Source organism: Aptenodytes forsteri, unplaced genomic scaffold (genome assembly GCF_000699145.1).
Source record: "Aptenodytes forsteri isolate BGI_AS27 unplaced genomic scaffold, ASM69914v1 Scaffold280, whole genome shotgun sequence".
Classification (NCBI taxonomy): Eukaryota; Metazoa; Chordata; class Aves; order Sphenisciformes; family Spheniscidae; genus Aptenodytes; species Aptenodytes forsteri.
The window spans coordinates 491,343-512,197 of NW_008796042.1; the positions used below are offsets into that span (position 1 = coordinate 491,343).

Genomic DNA, 20,855 nt, shown 5'->3' on the forward strand with positions numbered 1-20,855 from the left:
GGGGGCTGGGGAGGCGGGGAGCCGGTAAGCAGGGCCGCCCTGGCGACTGACCGAGCGGTACGGGGCACGCTGGGGCGCTTGTAACTGTGCCCGGTTGCCCAACGCGGGTGGCGTGCGATCCAGGCCTTGTGCAACGGCTGGGTCCGGCCGCGCTGCTGCCGCCTGCTGCAGCCTGTCAGCTCGGGGTGACAACGGGGACCCGTCTGTGTTCCTCCTCCTGTGCCGCAGGGGGGACTCTGCGCTTAGCCATCCCATCCTTCGGAGAGGGGATGGTGGCTCTCTGCTCACCCGAGCAGGTGCGCGGGATATTCTATATATTTAACCTAAAATTGCTTAGGACAAAGGGTGGAATCTACTTTTCCGCTCGGTAGGGAATAGTTCTTGCCACGGACATTGCAGAAGAAAATGCAGAGCCTTGTCCTGCGCTGTGTGCGTGTGTTGGCTTTCCAGGCTGCTCTGGTTTAGAATCGCACTTCTCTCTGTCACTGGGACCGTTCTGTGCGTCTGGTTGAAGATGGACGTAAAATAAATCTGTTGGCTGTTTTTGAGCTTGCTTGTAGCTGAAATGGGGGGAAAGAAGCCATGAGACCCTACTCTGGTAAGGCACCCGAGGAAATAACCATACTTTTCACAAGCTAACAGGCTTGTAGAATCTTTGTAACAAAGTCAACAGGAATTAATGGGGAGGTACTTAGTTTTAAACAGGCACTGAGCAAACTACCTATAAATAACTACAGATATAAAAGTTTGGCTTGTATAATGTTGCTTTCATGGTTACTGACCATCCCGATACCTGCAGAACTGTCTGTTATGAAATAATCCTATTTCTGATACCCTGGCGCACTCATGTCCCACCCAGCAGGAATGTAGGTGGGGAACTTCTCTCCATTCCCGCCGTGCAACGAAAATCCAAACTTTGTGCTCAGCTTTATGAAGAATAACAAAGTTGGAAAGCTACTCTTAATAGAAATGCAGCGGACTCTTTTACTTAGTGTTTATCCTCTCACTTTTTTTTAACCTATAAAAGATTCTTCTTTCAATAACCTAGAGTATTGTTTTTCTAAAAAGAATTAACCTAAGGACTACTAAACTTTAGTTCCTGAGTTGCTTGTCTTTAAATGAGATTGCTTCACTGAACTGGGGTGTATTCTTTGAGCATGTGCAAAACAATTCTTAGTACTGGGTGCAGAAGGATACTGGCCAAAGCCAGTAGTAGCTCAGTAAAAGACTTTTGAAAGGATTCAGAAATTGCTTTGAGTTAAAGGCTGAAAGCAGATCGGCATTTAAACAGAATTTTGGTGGCCTTGCATTTCTCTGCCATGTAATAAGAACTTGTCTCTCTTTCGTATATCATCAGAAGGAAAAGTTTAGCTGCAGTTCACGGGCATACCAGTCTGCTTGCTCTTAGACCAGGAGACCTATTTCTGCGTTTCGTAAATGCTTTTTCTTTGCTGTTAGTTAGCAATGACCTTGATAACCTTGAGTAAGATATGCTTAGAATAAACAGTTGTATGTTGTCCAGTCTTATTCAAGAGGGGGAAAAAATAGATGACCTGCTGTGCTTTGACAGTGTCTCCCTTTTAAAAACAAAGCGGTGTGATAAGTAGAAGAAAAGGTCAGAAGATGTGGAGAATTCCCTTACATGTTTACCATCTGAGTTGCTGTCAAGGAGAATTCTGTGCTATGCAACGCAGCTCTGGTTATTTCATTTGTGATATTTAGAGCAGGTTAATAATAGCTCATGTTGCATCCATGCAGCAAGAACAGAACTTTTTTTTTGGCTTCTAGTCCTCTAGTAGTCCTTTTACAGGCAAGTGGTGGTCTGTTGTTTCATGCTGTGTTTGTCAGGCTGTATTATTTTTTCTAGAAACTGAGAGGGACAAGAGACAGTAGCTGAATTCCTGCTTTTTAATTTCCCTCATGTTAAACTAGTTCATTGGTTACAGAGCTTTTTTTTGTAGGTAAAGATTGGTTTGTGTTTCGTGTGTGTGTGGTTTATTGTTTTAACAGAGGTGCTAGGGATGGCATGTGTCTCGTGGTCTTATCTTGTGTGTCAGTGTGCATGGTATAGCTTGCTTGGTCCAGCTGGCTTGTTGAACACATCTCAGGGCCCAGCTTGATGCATGAATAAGCATTTCTCTTATTCCTTAAATCTACCTGTACTGATGGGTGAACAGTCTAGCTTAGGATGGAGGTAGTGAGTCTGAAGCAGTATTTGGGTATCCTGTCTCCTGTGTGTATGTAGGTCTCCTGGTTTCTCCCTCTAAAACTGTTTAAGAAAGGAGTCTGGAAGAGGAGGCTTTTTGGCTTATCAAGCTGTGTCTTCTGGGACGGAGTGTCTCTAGGAGAAGAGTAGCTTCTCTCTCAACTTGTTTTATAAGTGCTTAAAGTGCTGCCTGTTCTGTGAGTGCGTGCTTTCCTTCAGTACCTGAAGAAGAAAACAAGTTATTTGCATATGGAGCCAAAATGCAAGCTAACGGTAAAGCACAGTAGTTTGAGGGAGGGGGTTCAGTCAGTGTCTGCTTTCCCACCCAGCAGTGAAAGCTCATTTTATTGACACGTGCCTATCTTTAATTCAAAGATGCTCTCAATTTTTCAGATGCCACTTGTTTTGTGTCCCCCTCCCCCCCCCCCCCCCCCCCCCCCCCCCCACCGACAAAAAAAAAGGCAAAATTAAACCAATCTAAGCTGGTGACAAAGACCAAGAAATAACAAGATACGCAAAGTTTTGCCCTTTCTTTGCACAGTTGTGTTTCTGCACTTTATTTTAATGGCTTTTGTGTTTTGTCAGTCAGTAGAGGTGTAGAGCTAAATGAAGCATGTTAAATTCCCAGTTACTCAGTATCTGAAGTGTTCTATGTGCTTCTCACAGCATAGGAAATAACACCAGTTGCTCTGAAAAACTTAGCTGTCAATCCGTGGAGTTGGCTTCTAGAAACTTTACGAATTCATATGTCTGCTTAAACAAGTCTGCACACATATGCAGAGTTAAAACATAGTTGTTTTTTTTTTTTCTGGAAACTGCATAAGGCTATGTCTTTTTCTTAAAGACTGTGTAGATTCTGTATGTAGAGACACCACGAAAGGTGATCTGCTTGTGGTCCTAGAGCTGTCTTGTGTTGTGCAGGTGATAGCTTCCACTTACAAAGTTCTCTTACTGTGTTTTGCCTCTGCAGTTTGTCCTGTTTTTTTGTGTAGATTAGATCTTTATGTAGCCCCTTTCATTGTTCTTCATGTCTCCTTTTTAACCAGTTGCACACCTTGGTTTTTCTGGATGTGCTGAACAAAGGTACTATAAAAGGGCTTGACATAGTATTCTGAAATGTCACTGCTCTTCTGCTGTCTGAATTGTGCCATTTGGGAGTATTAAATCCTCATCTTAGTTTGATATGGTCAAAGTGCTCATCAAGAGAATAGTCAGGACTAGGAAAGAGATGGAAGGGAGAATGACTGGGCAGTAAGCTGCAAGTGGATCGAGTGTTTCTTTTAGAGAACTCTTCTGAAATCGGTAAGCCTAGAATTTCATATGGCATAGTAAAGCTTTGAGGAGCATGGTCATTCAGAAGTCACTCCGGGAGGTTTGGGATTTTCAAAGTTGCTTAAAACTTTGCTTTTCCAAACTAGAAGAATGTTTATTCTGTTATACAGAATATGATTTCATAAAATCTATACAGAGAAAGCATACAGAATCTATAATCTACAATTATTTATCAGGCGTGAGATCTTGCAGATTAGGTTTAGTAGTAAGTTATGAGAAATATAGAGCTCATTGCTCTTATTTACCCTACTGTCAAAAATACCTATGTGTGGTGAGTAGGAACTGACATAAATAACTTGCCTGAGGACTGTGGCAGAGCAGTAATGCAGGACCTGTTGATTCTGATAGACCGTGTTCCCCTTCAGCACAGAAATCAATTTATGTCGTCTTGAAGTAGTCTTTTGCCTATGGTCCTCTTCTTGCATCTTATTTTTCTTCTTACAGGGACATTTTGGCACAGCCAGAAAAAAGAAAGCTCCCATAGCTAGGAAGCTGGTACGTAAGGGGGCTATGAATAGACTAGGATGTGTTGTAAGTTACTAAATTTGAACTTAACCATAGCTTCCAGGGCAAGGTTGAAAGCCATGGGATCTATATAGACATGCACGCCTGCAGGATCAATAGTGGGAGGCTGTGGTGTTTGACCTGCTGTTCACGATGATAACAGAAGGGTTACGCTCACCGTGTGAGCAGAGGATGTGTGTATGCCACCCGGAGAGACATGCATGGGGTACTTCTCACTGGCTTTGTAACGTAGTGACTCAAGGCGTAGTGTGCATGGTTCTGTCCTGATGTACACAAAAGGATAATAAGCAAAATATCTTCTTACACCTGAGGAAGACAGGTGTACAGTACAGTCACAGGGTGTGTCTAGTTTTCAAGAAGCTTATAATTAGAAAGGCTCTGACTAGAAACCATTGCTGGTGTGGCATTTAATCATTTAAATATGACCGTTAACAATATACCGTTAAGATGGTCAGCAAACTGGCTATAAATCCTTGTTTCTTTTTGCTCTGTAGCAATGGATATTTAAAGGACACTTAGGTATAGGCTGTGTGCTGTAAGGATTGGTGTAGTCTGGAGAGTGCGGTGGTTCTGTTCCCAACCCCATCGCTGACATGCAGTGTAACTTTGCGTAGATTACTTGTTCTCTTCCCTCTAAAGTAGAGAACTTCGATATCAGCCCCCTTTCTTTAGCTTTTTGAGATCTGAGTGAAGAGTGATGTGTGTTTAAGCGCAAGAGGAAGCGCTGCTATTTTTCTCAAGAATTTTGTCTTAAGTAATGGTGTATTTGAGTCTAAAGGAATCTGCACTTGTTTGTGAGGCATAGCTTTTTATTGGTTTCCAATTCCTAAATTGGACTCGGTGTGCTTTCAGAAGGTTAAAACTTCCAATAAAAACAATTACAACATAACAGTGTCTGCCAAAAAAAAAATTAACTGCAAACTGATAACCTCCCTCATTTATACTTTGTATTCTAGGTCAGAGCATGAGACCAGTGGGGAATTCTGTTGGTTACCTGTGCAGAGCTTAATGCTGCGGAGCTGTGCATCAGGCAGGGAGCTGAGCTTTAGTGGTCTCTTCTGCCCTAACTGGTGAAGTGACTCTGCGAGAGCGTAGAGCTGCTTTGCAAACCTGGGGGGAGATGTTTGTAATGTTTAGTTTTTGTTTGAAGCGCGGTGTTTGGAATTGCTCAGCGCAGAGCTTTAGTGTAACCTTTTTCTAATACTGCTGGTTAGAGCTGTTCCATATGGATGTGAGGGATTTGTCTTTTAAAGTGATGCTGTATGCTAACACCGACAGAGGGATGACTTGGAACTAGTGAACTGTGCTTTCATGTAAGCTTGCCATAAAACGAAATAAAGGTGTAAATTCAGCTTGTAGTAGTTCTGTTTCTTAAGTATATGCTTCAAATGTGGCATCTGCCTGAATCTCATATTAATCTGTGTGTTTTGTGGTCATGCTCCATTTTGATTTTAATAGTCTATTGTCCTTGTTGCTGGATGAAAGGTCCACATGCATGGGAAGTAACTTTAGTCACAGAATTATCAGAATGATTCATGGCTTTTGAGCCACATAGAGGATGCAGTGCAATGGCTTGTTCTAAGCACTGCCCAGTGCATAAACAGAAGAAAACTCTTGGGTTCTCCTCCTCTTCTTTTGTTCTTCCTCCCTTTCTTTTTGGTAACGTAGATAATACAAAGATAGGATGTTAGGTATAAATACAACTCCAGATTGGCCCAATGACCCAAATCTTTGTTGCCCAAATAATACATTTTAAAGGCTTGCAAATGAGGTAAATGGAACGTGTTTTGTCCCCCAACTACCAATACTTAGTTCCCAGGAGAAGGCACAGAATTCATTCTCGGGGGAAAAGCGAGTGAGTGGTAGCCTTAAAATCACAGCGATGGAGTCGGATCTACCTCAGTGTAATGGGAAACAACGTGTGCCCAGGACAGAATTTATTAGTGTATTGTGTCAAGGCATATCAGCAGAGGAAGTGGCCTGTAATGAGGGAACACGCTCTCCCACTAGGATCTTAATTGTGAGTGAATTATTTCTAGATCCGTGGCCAGGGTAGAAAGAGGCTCTGTTAATTCCAGGCACGTGGGCTGTGACTACGCTTTTGCATGTCCCCAGACATTGTCCAGAAAGAAGTAAATAGAGCCATCAGTCCAGAGCATTCACTTTGTACTGAGGTATCTCTGCCTAAAATAAAGCAGACTGTGCTTACTTTTAAAGTGTCCAAGCATTCTTTTCACTGTTATGTTGCGTGTCAAGCCATTTATGGGGAAAATTGTTCGTACTGGGTTTTGAACTAGCTGTCATTCGCCAGAAATGACTACTAAGCCTTCTGAATTTTGGTGGAAAGATGCATTTGTCTGCCAAGCAGCCCACTTTCATCAGTGCATGTACTGCTATTATAATGATTAGAGAGTAAACAAGTTCCGCCTGCCCTTCAAAGGTGTTTGTTTTAAGTGGCATTAGCAAACTATTTTGTGCAAGGGTAGTTTTAAAGCAGCTGTCAGAGACTTGATGAATTCAGTTTAAGGAGGCTTGAGTCAAAGCCACGGGGCAGGAGTCAAGTATAGGAGTCCTTAGTTCTGTTGTAGGTCAGATCTTTAAAGACATTTCTTTCGGAGCTTCAATGTGTGGGAGATGTGGGGAGGGGGAAGAATGAAGGATAAGCAAGGTAGAGCTTCAGTTCGATTTAAAGGATGATGGCAACTTTCTCCTTTTAAAACGCAGTTTGTTCTGTGCCCTGCGTGGTTAAAATTTGGGTCAGCTGCAACCCAAGGAATCCAGCTAATGAAAATATGTCTGGGCAGGGGCCTGGAGATCTGGTATCAAAGGAACTGGTGGGGAGGTGTGTGATGGAACTGAAAAAGGCTGTGAGCGAAAGGATCACATGAAAGGGTTGGTATGGCAACACACGTAAAAAGAAATGGAAAAATCTGTAAAAGATTAGTTACAGAACGGCTTTATGAATAATACTTATTTTGAAGTTGGTCTACTGCTGTTTTATGGCCACAGAACAAATGTGCTGAGTACCTGGTCATCTGTATCTTGTTTGTGGTGTTTATTATTTTTATTTCATACTGTTGCCACTCACTCGGATGCTGTGGGTGGCTGTAACACTGATATAGTTATATAAGGGTTATAGTCCTTGTTTAGATACAGCTAAGATAACAGTGATTGTGATAATGGATAATAGGAAGGGGGGGAAGGGCATGGAGACTGTTTCCTTTGGAAGCGTGATATTTAATTATCTGCCTTACTACCTGTCCAGCCTAATATTTTTCATTTTTGTCTCTTTTATGTAAAAGAAAAGTTGGAGATAAAGAAGGCAGCTAAAACTTCTGCAGACCTGAGAGGGGGAATATGGGCTACTGTAAAACTGCTGGGGTTTTGATGGGATTTTTTTGGTTGATGGTGGTTTTGTGTTTTTTTTTTTTTTTTTTTTTTTTTTTTAAATTATTCAACAGTAGATGAGCTTCTGTCTTGGGTGGATAGCAAACTGTTGATGGTAGAAGTAATTCCCTTACATTGAAAAAGGCTGTGTTGTCATGCACAGAAAACTTCCAGAAATATACCAGAAATACTTCTGAATGATTAGAAGTCTCCTTGTGTTTAAACTTGGTCTGTCCTCTGTTTGTGTGTATATGCATGTGTATGTGTATATACGAGTAAGGTTTTTGACTGTACAGGCATCTGCAAAAAAGCACATGGAGTCAGAAGCTGATCTGTGTGTCTGTAGGAACACGTTAGCATGTGGAAGAGAAGGGGAATGAATGGAGGGATGTGTTTTGAAAACAGTACAAATATAAGAATTTATCTGTTGCCCGTTGTGAGGCTTTGTGTTTCTGTTATTGGCCTCTGGTGTGTCTTGCTATACTTGCTTAAACCTTCAGTCCAGTAGTCTGGCGTGTTGCAGAAGGGAGGAAATGCCCTGTGGTTAGTCACTAGAGGACAGGGGCTTGTGAGGCAGGTGGTCATTGCACGTAGGAGCATCCCAGTCGTTGATTTAGTTTTGTCATTACAACAGGGTTCAAAATCTGGTACAGTGTCAGGAGATGGTTTACCTACCGGTGTGGCATCTAACCTATACAAGCCCCTCTGCCTACTGTGTGGACCTTGCCTGGTTTCTCAGGATGGCTTGGCTCTAGCTTCCTCATGCTAGAAGGCGTGGGTGTTTTCCAGAGATTCGTTCAACTGTGAAAAGTTTACTAAGCAAAAACTGTGACCCTGCTTATTCTTGGAAAATAGCTCATGATTGACACTTGTCAACCCTCTTCAATCCAGTTTAGCGGGCACTCTGACAGCTTGTGTAGACACGACCGACTTGTCCATATTCCATGCCGGTAGTGCCCTACTTTGCTAGTGCTAGATAACGAGTCCTCAGGGACTCGTCAAGTGTGATATAGACTTTGTACACTAGGACCAATTCTGTTTAAAACCACTCCTTAAATCTGTTTTTGATAGAGCTTGCTTACACTGTTTGTTTATTGATTTAGTAGTGGTATGACTAGAACTTGCTGGGGGGGGGAAATCCCTTGCCTGCTGTCTGCACTGGGTGTTAACACAAGTGTATCGTTGGGGATACGTACCAGTTGTCTTGTGTGTGCTTCCTCTGTCTTTCAGTTTTTGTGCCTCTTGTCCTTGCTTGTGCTTATTGCTTTTTCACTGAAGAAAAAAGGTAATTTTCCTAATTCTTGGTTATTTTTTGTGTGGTCTTTTCCCTTCTTGATTACCTAGCATGTATTTTCTTTCATGCTTTCCCCTTCTGGTTGTGATAACCTCGTTAGTCTCTGCTTTGTGTGTCCTTCCCAGGATAATTAACCAACGTGTCCTGCTAAATGTAGGGTCTACAAAACTGGATAACCTGGGATTTTTTCCACTTGAGGAAAATGCCTTCAGTATCAGTTCAGCTCTCATAGCACTTGTTAGCTCCCACCTTCATATCGCTTGATGATGGGTACAGACATTACCTGAATGCTTTCTTGCTCCTGATGCCTATTGCCAAAGGATTAATCATTGCAGTATAGTTATTTTTGTTTCCTCTGCTTTTTCCTGACCGTGCTTTGTTAAAGGTGAGGACTTGGTGTACAAAAGATGAGGAACTGGAAGGAGATGGCTTACAGACACGGTTCTGTTAAAAAGCAGGAGTATGGTCTTGCTTCTGAAAATATGTTCCTCCTCTCACCCTTTATTTGTTGGTGACTCTCCTTGGGTTTGACCTCTAAAGTCCTTATTGAGCCATGCCTTGCCTTTGTGCTTGTACTGTGGTTTCCATTTGGGTCTGAGAGCTACCTGCAGAGAATCTGAAAGATCATTGAAAACAGCAAGTCAGTTGCCTGTAGGCTTGTATTTCCTACACAGAGGCCTGTGTTTCCGCAAGGTGCTAGGATAAATGGCCTGTTATAATAGCCTCTCCTTTGGCAGTGCTGCATAGGAAGGAGTATGTTGCTGACGCTTCTGAGCTAACAAACCACTTGCATCGTACCTGGGTGGTTGTAACTGCTGGGCAGAGGAAGGTGGGGGTTATAGCATGGATGTCCGAAGGATATTGGTAGCGATGTGCCCAGTGCTGTCTCTTATAACCAAACCTGTAAAAGGCAATTGGTCTTCTTTGCTTGTTGATATATTTAGCAATGGAGGGTTGAGCGTGCATTGTGCAATGTATGCTTTCCGTTTGTGATTGCATTAGCTTCCCTGAAATTTTGTTGGAAGATTTATTTTTTTTTTTAAATGCACGCTTAGTGTATCATAACTGTCACTTCAAGGTAAGTCCTTCAGCTGTTTTTAGGTGATAGGAGGATATGGTTTTAGTATCGTTGGTTAGAAAGAATCCATGTTAAAAGTGGATGTTTGTGTGTGTTGTCCGAGTGTACATCGATCTATATTGCATTACCTTTTGTTGCCCTTCTTGGGAGGGAGGGAATGAACTTTGCGCATTCAAGCTTTCCTGTGCTTTTAACACTTGCGAGTACAAAAGCACTTATTTCTTAGTAGTGGCAACCTTTGAACGGTCTCATTTCAGCTAGGACGGTATTGAGGTGTTGGCTGGTTTCTCTGCCTGGCTCTGAATTGCAGGGACTGCCTGCAAATCCTTTGAGTGAGAGCCATGTGGAAATTTCCAGTGTGAAGATGTGTGTGTGTGTGGGAACCACCTCCTGTTGACAGAGTACATTTCCTTACCTGACAGGCAGCTTTCAAGTTTAAAAGTGCATTATACAACGTTAAAACCAACCCTAGTGATTGAACTCTGGAGAGATTCAGGAGTAACACTTCTTACTGGTCTGGAGCATATGGATAGCTCTTGTAAAGATAGCCACAGAATAATGACCTGGGTAGGCTTGATTTTTATTTTTACAGCTAACCCATTAAGCTCAGATTCCTTGTGAACACTTGACTGTCCTTCTAACAACCGTACTTAAAGCATGTAATGCTCGCTTCCTGACTACAGCCGTTGTTCCTGATTTTGATCACTGATTAACAGTTGTTGAACAAATATTCCAGTAACTGGGGTTTACCTTGCATTTGCATAATAATGTGTTTCTGAAATTCAGCTGTAGTAATTCGTGTGTCTCCTGTGTGACTGCAGCAAAATTGTGTACTTATCCAGAAACTTATCTATAGCAGTCCATACTTCTCCTGCATGACTGGTATAGCAGACATGTTTGTGAGACAGGCTTTGTGTTTCCCGAGAAGGTAACTGGATCCAGTTGCTTGTGATCTGCAGCAGGGCGTAAGGCCGTGTGTCCTGTTGACTCAGGATCACTTGTACCACTTCAGTGTATTAAGGTTTATAGTTGTAGTGCATATGTGGGTGTTGACAAGTCATCTTCTAAAAATGAATTGGTACCTGTGTACCTACCTAGGAAATAACTTAAATACGTGGCCTTAGACTAGTGCTCAGTACCTATCGCAGCCAGAACATTTTTTCTTCTCCAAATCATTACAGAGAATGGTGTATGGGTAAGGTTGAACCTTAAGTCAGCATCTTGTGCCAACTGTATGCCTCTATCTTCTGTGTCAGTAAAGGTGGGAGGACGTGCAGCTCGGCCAGCCCTGGAACTGTGACCCTGACTGTGCTTTAAAGATGTGGGAGATGAGTGAAATAAGCAGGTGAAAAATCTCTCTTGCAAAACGCTTTTGGCACTTTGGCCACTCCTGATTTTCTTTTACATGAACCACAGTGATGTAGGAGAGCCTGAGTCCTGAGCTTGGTTCTAGGCTGAGACAACGGAGTCGGTGGAACTTGTTCTTCTCAAACATGCTCTGTCCTGCATCCTACAGTGCCCAGTTTGTGTTTGAAGACACTGAAATTGCACAGACTGTTACAAATCTGAGACGGAGTGCCTCTTTAACAGGAAGGCGGACTGAGTCAAAAATTTAGCACTGTAGTGCAGTACTTTGCAAATGCTGTGGTAGGTAGGTGTTCTGAGTGTATTTAAGTTTCCAATTAAAAGTAGCAGACTGAGCTACAAGTTGGGGACTCAGCGGACTACCCTTGGAGGACAGACAAAGCTTACTCACTGGTGTGGGGGTGAAGGAATTTGGCTATGTAAAATAAGCAGGCATAGCTCCAGGGCAGGAATGGGATGTGACAGTTGTCACTGCACTTCATCTGTGCTATCAGGCACTGAGAATATGTTCCAGGGCCTGATAATAATTAAAGGTCAAATGCTAATGCTTTTAATCCTTTTAAACATCTGGAAGGAATCAAGACCATCTTTGCAGTGTTACTGACATATACCTGTCTTTGCTTCCCTGGTCAATGGTAACTTGAATATTTGTGTGGAGTCCTGGAATATTATCCTAACTCATAAACAGTCATAAGGAGAGTTCTCACTTTGCCTGGTAAGGTCAGCTAACTAGCTGTCATTCAAGCTGGCCTGTGTGCTATCTGAGCTGCAAACAAGTTCCCATGGCGGCCGCTTGCCAAAGCAGAGATTGGGATGTGCCACTAGCTCTTAGGTGACTTGAAACTGGTTGCAAACTTTTTCCTTGACCTCTTGCTTCCCCCCCCCTCTCTTTTTCACCTTTCAGCACAGAAAGAGATCAGTCATGGCGGGTGATGCCATCATGGTCATGAGAGGCTTGACAAAGCTTAGTAAAGCAGTCCTAGAAACCCAAGCAGGACAGCTTCGGCAGGTGCTCCTTGGGGGCGATGCAGTTACCGTTGCAAGGACTCTCCAGGCCGCTGCTGAAGAACAGTTCAGTTCTGCCTTGGGGAAAATGCAGGTAAGCAAAGCTTTTTGTGCACAGTCTAGTCTGATGTTTTGCTTTTCCTCCAGGTACTTTTTGGTTTTGTTGTGAGTGGCTAGGAACTTTCATCAGGAACTAGAACCTAGCTCTGAAGTGTTGGATCAATAATACAGATGTTGCAATGCTCTGGGAATTCTCCAGGATTTCTGTGGTGTGCAGTAGGTGCTTGGACAGGAATGGGAGGGGAATGTTTCTGCAGAATGTTTCTATTTCCATTATTGGGTGTTAAGATATGCTGAAAATGAAGAGTGCTCTGTTCACCTCATCTTGTCAAAGATAAAGCTCTTGCTAAGATTGGCTGTCAGCTTTGTTATTTAAAGTGTCCTTTAAACTTCAGTCATTGATTACCTCTCCTTTGACTAAGTGAATGAGCTCTTTCAGAGTGACTTGGATTTATCTCAGTGCTGCTTCCTTTCTTGACAGAATTGGTGCACATGATATTATTCAGAATGGCTCAGGGTCAGGTGTTTGCATGTTCATCACTTACAGCCCAGGCTGGATTTTCAGAACTGATTTTCAAATGAGGAGGAACATAAGGAAAGCCAGACTTTTTTTTTTAAGCAGCAGCTTCTGTCGCCAGACACGGGGATGGATTTATAAGAGCTTTGCATTTGCTCTGTTGCCATCTCTTGAAAACATGGGGCTTGTCTGAGGAAAAGAACTTCTCTTAATCAAAAATTATAATCCTTTATCATCCTTTAGAAAGAAAGACAGTGTAGCTCAGATCATAATTTTTGAAGCAGAAACTAATGAGTGAGGTTTTGACATTTTTTTATGCAATGAGCTTGGACTATCATGGCATTCTATAGCTTCAGTCCTAGAATCAGGGTCCGTGTTTACTTGGTTCTATTTAAGCTTGTAATAGGAATACCCTAAGTGTGTTTGTTTATGGGGATAGTGCTTTGTCTTGCCTTTGTCCTCCTTTTGCATCCAAGAAGAGAGATGATGTTCTCCTGTTTCCATGCCTGTTTCTCTGCACAAGAGGCCCCACAAGCACACCTGCAGAACACTTGCCCTGTGTTCTGTAAATGAGTTGCATGAAAAGCTGCTGCCAAAGCAAGGCTCAGTAAGAAATCTGTAGTCTGAAGCTACATTTTCTGTTTTGAAGGGAGGAAAGTTTGTATGTTAAGTGACTATATTTCACTTCTCTTGATCTGTGGCAGGGCTTTGGCTGTCTGACATGCTTTTTAAAATTGAAGTATGGAAATAGAGAGGTCGTCTTGCTTGAAATTATCAGTCAGTATTGTGGCCACTGTCCCCATCTGTAAACAGATTTCTCCTCTCCCCCGTGCTGTGATGTTGAGGTTCAGAATAGCATGAGACCTGCTGAATAACAGGAAAGACCATGTTCTGTTTTTTTTTTTTCCCTGCAAGGAAGGGAAATGTAATTAGTCTTTAGGAAAGAGCCTAAAATACGCTGCCTGCTTGCCTGACCACAGCAGGATTTAAAATCCTGTTGATTGGTTGTAATAGTCATCAGTTCTTTCATGGTATTGCCGCTGCTGAGGTAACTAGAATATGTCAAGTAACAAGTAAATAGGAGATAATGCTCTGCTGCTGACTTTATTTCTACCTTGAAAAGCAGTGGAAAATATCTGGACTTAATGGGGCAGCTCTTGCAGGACAGAACAGAAAAGACTGTCAGGGGAAGCTTGCCTTGAGTGTTGCTGTGTCTGATGCTGCTATCCTTGCTTCAAGCACAGAATTGTATTTATTTATTTTGGGAGGATGACAACAAACCCTGCCATAGTTTAGTGGTTGAATAATGAAATCTGTTTTGCAGTTGGTAATGTCATGGCTGTGGAAGGCTGAGCTTACTTTGCCTTTAAGTAGGTATTTGGTATTGCTTTGGGCTTGAAAGGGCTGACATTGCATGATTAGGGACAGGATTGGAGGAGGGAACATGGTAGGGGTAAGAACTGAATACTATGAGGTTTAGCTTTTCGTTATCTCCCTAAGTATATTTTATGCAATATTGCAGCTCCCATCACCTGTTGTTTCTGAGCAGTGTATTCCTTCTAGTGAACTCCACAATTAGTGACCCTTCCTGGCAGTGTATGTAGAACAAGGAGTCTCCAGTTACGGGCATTTGAGAAGCTGTTAAGGAATTTGTCCCACCAGTGGGGTTGAAAGACTGCCAGTGATCCCAGGCATCCTCAGTGTCTCTTCCTTTTTCCTGTCTCTTACTGTGAATGTCTGCAGTGGCAGAGTCTCTACAAATTTCTTATTGTGGAGACATGACAGCCTACCTGCATGCCCATCTCTGAGGACCACAGATGGGTAGGGAGCAGGTTTTAAGTTGTTTTCTTAAAGTATTTCTATTATTGTTTGCAGGAACTAGGCAAACAGCAGGAGAACTTAACTGATCTCAGTGAAGATTTTGGGAAAGACTATGACTTCTCAGCCCGAGAGCCATCAGATGCTCCAATGGACTTCTCCACTGCCCCTGGCAAGCCTCATGAACACAGCGGTGAAGGCCCTGCTTACTCTTACACTACAAATGGACCGTTTAGAAGTGTCGGTGAGACTGGAGATTCTGGCATGGGTCAGAAGCCGTTCCCTCCCAAAATGGATGCAAGGTTATTTGGAGGCTTTAGGGACCCTGCAAATCCTTTTGCTGTTGCCTTTGGACAAAATAGGGCTTTTCACCAAGACCATTCCTCTGTTAGTGGATTAACAGCTGAAGATATTGATAAAGCCAGACAGGCCAAAACAGGTTCAGAGCAGAAACCCTACAAACAGATGGTATGTTTTTTTTAAATAAAGATTCTCAGTACTATGATTTCTAGACTGGATTGTCCTTACTCACCTTCTCCTGTGTTTTCTCATTTCTTTCTCTCATTTCTTCCTCTTCCGCTATTCCCTTTTGTGGTGGCAAAAGAGGAAAGTGTCAGTGCTCATTAACTCTGATCTCTGTGATTATTTATTCTGTCAATAGCTTTTCAGGCTCTCGTTTCACACCTGCCCCCTCTATATCAGATATTCTGATGTGAGAGGATGTTTAAAAAGCATACATAGGGTTAGACTTAAGTTTTATATTAACAGGAGCTCTTCTCTCATTCACTGGACTATGAGGACTCGATGTATTTATTGATGCGTGGTACAGTAATGAAGGGTCTGTATTTCATCCCAGTTTTGGGGGTGAAACGTTGAGCAGGTGGGGACAGCTGTAGGCTACAAGGGTTTGAAGACTGACCTAAAGAGTCTATCTTCTCCTTGAAGGGCCCCGTTCCCTTTAGCTAGTTATTTTGCTATGGCTGTGAAGAATGAATTGGACCCAAGCTCCTCTCAGTGAAGGCTGTGGCTTCCTGTACTGTGTCTTGCAGTCCTTCTAGAGGTGGAGGGAATGTTGCCCTGAGCATTAGTAGATTGGAGAGTAGCGTAGCTCACAATTGTTGCTGTAGTGCTTCATGCCCTTGTGTGAGACAGCGCAGAAAGCCCACAGCAGAATTCACAGTGGAGATACTTGCCATCTGCTCTGACCTTCTGCCTCCTTCCCCAAACCCAGTATCAGATGCCACTGTGGGTTCACTTACTCAGGATATTGTTTTGATGAGACTGTATGCTTCTGCTGCTCCAGCTGTTGTACTTGGGGGAATTATCTACAGTACTGTGAACCTGATAACCTTCCATGAGTTTTATTTCCATGTGTGGAAGGGAGTTTGGGTTGGCATTGCGCTGCTTCTCCAAGTTCAAAACATAAGGGCTGCTGAGGTGAAAGTAAAAATGGGGTTTCTAAACATGGTTGTCAGCTCTTCTATCTTTCCTACCTTCTTGTCCACTCCTCTGCTTAGTGTATGTTTCAGTTCATGGTGTGTCTGTTCTGCAGTGTGTTCACTTGAAAATCTCGCAACATATATAAGGCTTGGTGTTCAAGAAAAGCTTTCTGTAGCACAGAGTTGTTCAAGTGCTTTCGAAGTTGCACTCTCCATTTGCAGGTATCTGACCATATGCCCAGTTCATTTGTGGATTTCTTCTTGTTTTGTTTTCCTTTCCCTCTCTGCTGCAGCTCAGTGAGCGGGCCCGGGAGAGGAAGGTTCCTGTCACAAGGATCGGACGGCTTGCCAACTTTGGAGGTCAGTTTGCACACCCACATTTGTGAATTCACTACGCGTGCACGTACTGATTAATGGCTGGCTGTGACAGTCCTCCTGCTGAAGCATTAGTTGGTTCTATTTTCTAGTTAAGCTTGCTAATAGGAAAGTGCTTTCCCACAAACAGCTAGTTAGCTCAGAGCTTGATTTGGGCTTTTTCATTACAATTATGGATCTTGGCCTTTAGTCAGAATGAAGTTATACTTTGAATCCTGTCTTCTGTCACTCTTATATCTAACTGCTGCTGGGGTAGTATGGCAAAGAAAAAAGCTCCCCACCTAAACACACCTTTCAGATGCGTTCAGCAAGCTACCTGTAAACAAGAACTACAGAGTTGGCATGGCTTTTCATTTGTCTTACGATGGCAGGCTGATATATTCCTGGAGCTTAGTTTTTGTATACCTGTTCTGAAATGGAAAAAAAAAAAAGTCACTCTTAAGAGAGTATAGGGCAGATGACTTGGGAGTGCATAGTAGAACTGCACATCTTCATGGTAACACATACTGGGCTGTGCTGTTTTACGAGAGGGAGAGAGAGTGAGGTGCAGGTTGTTCTCCAGTGTGTACAAATACCTGGGTCCTGCATATGTGAGGAAACTCTCCTTCTAGTCCTCACAGTATGCTGTTACTGTCAAGCGTAGACAGCTGGAGCAGCTGTTATTTTAAATAATTTTTTCCCAAACTTATCCTTGCTACTTCTCTGAACAGTGGTTAAATATAAAATATATCCTTTTGGTATTGATTTTTGAGTGGGGAGATCATAATAGTCAAGGTTTGATTTACTTAGCCATTGCTTATAAACCATTTTCTCCCAGGAAGGATGTGAAGTCTGAGCTTGTAAGATCAAGCTAGCTGAAACCTACGTGAATTTTATTTGCAGAATGGGACTTACTATGTTAAAAAGCAGCTAAATGTCTTCAGTAATATTAACAGATGGTGCTTATCTAATGTCTTGTATCCGAAGCCATCAAAGGACTTAACATCTTCCTGAGAAAAAGGGAACTATCACAGTATTGCTATCACAGTGGAAAAGATGATCACAGCTAGTCTTACTTAGCTAATCATTAGATGAGTAGTCTCTCTGTTGTTTGGGTTTTTTTTTTCGGGACCGTAGTGTTTTGAGATGATAATAGCCTATCTAGGTTTGAACAGTCTCTCCCAAGTAGCTTGTTAGGCTCTTGTGATTCTCTTCCACAAATTTGATAGAGAAGCACATGTGCAAAGTAGACATCGTTGTGTTACAGATCCCAGAAGAAAGAAAAATAGCCTGTCGAATGTAATTCAGATCAACTATTATATAAAAAAAACAATTATTCTTCCTCTGTGTGTTTCTTTGTCAGAGTAATACGCACACTAGGAGGACTTGGGGCAGGGACTGATTCTATGCAGTGCAGGAATAAACAGCAAGTGAGTTTTGTGATAACATAAGGTTTTAATGCTGGTCAGATTTCTTTAACCCTGTCATTCATTGCAGGCGCTCTGGCTTCTCAGCATGTTTAGTATTCCTTAAAGGGAAGGAGGATTCGTGATCTGCTTTTTGGAGTAACAAGGCACCACTTTAAAACTCACTTGACTTCTTTGTTTTTAAGTTCTAGTAGCATACAGGTCTCCGTTCTAATCTAGTCTTGATTTGTATGGAAAGTGTCACAGCACTTTTAGCTGTCATCTTCCAAATTTATCTGTGGCTGCTTGCTGACAGCCGGTGGATGTGAAGTGGCAGATGACCAAATTTTCTGTGAACTTTGAGTTCCAGCGCTGTCGCTGTGCGCTCCAGCTCTGGGCACCCAAGGCTGTTGCATGAGGAAAGGCTGACTCATGCTTCAAGGGGAAATATTACTAACTACCTGTCTTCTCCTAACCTCAGGATAAAAAACAAAACAAAAAACCCCCACCAAACCAAAACCACGAAGGGAGAGTAAGAAAGTAAGAGGTTGTTTATAAGCAGCATCCTCAGTCATATCTGTGTGTGTCACCTATTTTTTTGGTCTTGCCCTTCTCCTCCAGTTGTCTGTTTTATATGATTGAAATTGCTGGCAAGACAGAGCTCTTGCTTTCAGACTGCTTTTGGGGGGACACTGGTGCAAAAATGGTGTTCAGATTCTCTGGTCTCTGCGATCTTTTGTTAGCATTCATTGCTTATCTTTCCCTCTGAATTTTTCCTCGCAACAGCAAGGAGAAGTAGTACTGTCAGTACACTGGCTAACAAACAAGGGATATGGCCTATAGGTAGGTTTTTTTCCAGTTTAAGAAATCCCTTGGTAATAACTTTGGTAGGCTGTGGGTAATGCTTGAAGAAGGTTTCTGAGGGTGTGGTGAGTCTGAAGTAGTGTGGGCAGCCCCACATGGGAAGGACTACCTGTAATGAACATTTCTTAATGGTCAGATCTTGATCCAGACTGATACGAGCTTTTAAACAGCCTCTAGAACTGCATGGAAAGAGGGACTCCATTTATAGCGAGGAGCAGCTCCTGCTTGCTATTTGCTCCGAGTTTAGAGTGTTTTTTCTGACCTGCACATGGCCTTAACAGAGCCAGTGCAATTGTGAAACCCCATCAGCTAATTCTAGTGTGGCTTTTCCTGACTGGCTCTTATCTGATGAGGAATGTTCTTTTCAAATTGCATCTTTATAAAGCATTTTAAATGCTTAAACCAGGAAACATTAGCTGATGGCAAGAGCTGTGGTGTACCATTCACTTTTACCCGTTTTTGATTCCTCTGAAGTTGTTGGTGACCTTTGGCTTATAGTTGACTGTTTTCTTCTTGGACTGTGAGCAGGGGAAGGTGGTACTTGTGTGACTCTCCTAGCTACTTACTGTCCTCACTGCCAGTCCTATCTGGGCATTATTCTCAGGACTAATGCAAGAGGTAACGTGTACAATTCTTAAAAAATATCTGCAAGCTGAAGAGTGAGGCTGATTAAGAGAGTCTCATGAGGGCATAGGAGGCAGTTTCCAACTGAGATGAGAATTGATTTTTGCTTTTCTAAGTTCCAACCCAACTTAATGTATTTTTGTTTTGTGTGTGTTTTTTTTTTTAGAGAAGGCAAGATAAGCTTGAAGTAAACTAAGTGTTTCAAAGCTCAGTGGTAGGTGAGTTGGAAGTTCCCTGTGCCTGCACAGTGTGTGTTCTCTCTCATGCATTTTCTCTTGTCTTGACTTTTCAATGGAAGTCGGAAACAAGGTGTAGGATGATTTAATGAGAGTCTGCAATTACATTATTGGTTTTTGGGAGCACCTGCTGCTGCTGAGGGATGATGGTTAACAGCTGGAAGGAGCCCTTTTGCAGGGGATGTCACTCTTAACCTGTGGAATAGTAGTGACCCAGCTCTGTCCTTGCTTCCTAGGACATTCAAATGATCAGAATTAAATAGGGGATAGCAGGGTTGGGGGGGGTTGTGATTATTTCCTGCTCTACCAGTGGCCTCTTCGCATTGCCTTGAAAATAATTAAAGGCAGGAGGCCCCTCCGTATCCGTGAGGGAGTGTAGCTTAGAGCAAGTAAGCTTTTTGTGTACGATTTGTTTCTTCTGTGCTTTGGGGTGCCATCTTCATTTGAAGACCCCAGGAAATCATTGTGGGAAATATAATGGTTGAGGTGGATTCTTCCCCTACCACCTCCACACCAGTCAAACTAGCATTTGACTTTTGACTTTTCTTGGTGGGATAAAAACCACTTTTTTCTTTATTTCCATATTAGAACAACATCATTTTAGACTTGTAGAAGATGGAAAGATGTTTAGTAGGTCAAAAGCAGAGTTCATGTAACTATTCCTGGGGTTCAGATAGCTGAATTCCGATGCTATCGGCATGATCCCGTTCACACTTGAATCATTCCTCCTCTGTCTTTGCATGTTTTTTGTTGTCCCCCTGATGTTATAGGGAATGCTGATCTCTCAGCTGTGGTGTCAGGACACTCTGGTGGGTGATGGACAAATTAGTAATAGGAGGCAGAAATACTTGGACTGCAGAGTTTGCCTGGCTTCTCACCTCTTCTGGGAGCGAGGAACATTTCGCTGGAAAGATTGAAGATCACTTTCTCCAATGCTTGCATGTAATACTGAGCTAATGTTTCTCTGTAATTAGCACAAGATCCTCTGCGAAACTTCTTTGTCCTTTATATGTATTTTTGTATGCTTCTTGTAGCAGCTGGAGTGAGTGACTGCTGTAGCTGTATTTATAGTACTAAATATCATCCTTGATTTTTATTTGTTTATTTTATTTTTTCTTCCCAGGATTTGAATTGGTAAAACAGATTTTTCTGCAGTTTTTTGTTCCATGCTTGTTTTGTAGCCTGATGGGTCATCAGTTCCACCCACACAGTTCTTGATCTTTTCTTTATTTCCATTCTCCCTTCCTTGCATCATTTGACTTTTCTAAGCAGTTTCTGTCTCCCTTAATCCTATTCCTGGTTTGTAAGTTTATTATTTTAATGATATAATAAGATCCTTTTGCAA

General features: G+C 42.4%; 1 protein-coding gene across 3 annotated transcripts in view; it reads left to right on the forward strand.

Annotated features, from left to right (window-relative positions):
- Positions 1–352: 352 nt before the first annotated feature.
- The window catches only part of COQ8A (coenzyme Q8A), a 47,685-nt gene continuing 27,182 nt past the window's right edge, over positions 353–20,855 (forward strand). The window contains exons 1-4 of one of the 3 annotated variants that reach the window (XM_009285563.2): positions 353–598; positions 12,092–12,286; positions 14,645–15,055; positions 16,320–16,386. In XM_009285563.2, coding sequence (XP_009283838.1) covers positions 12,110–12,286; positions 14,645–15,055; positions 16,320–16,386 — 655 coding nt within the window. In that variant the 5' untranslated portion in view covers positions 353–598; positions 12,092–12,109. Of the gene's footprint in view, positions 599–11,458; positions 11,474–12,091; positions 12,287–14,644; positions 15,056–16,319; positions 16,387–20,855 lie in introns of those variants that run through there. The other 2 variants (XM_019473723.1, XM_019473722.1) reach the window with 2 other exon arrangements.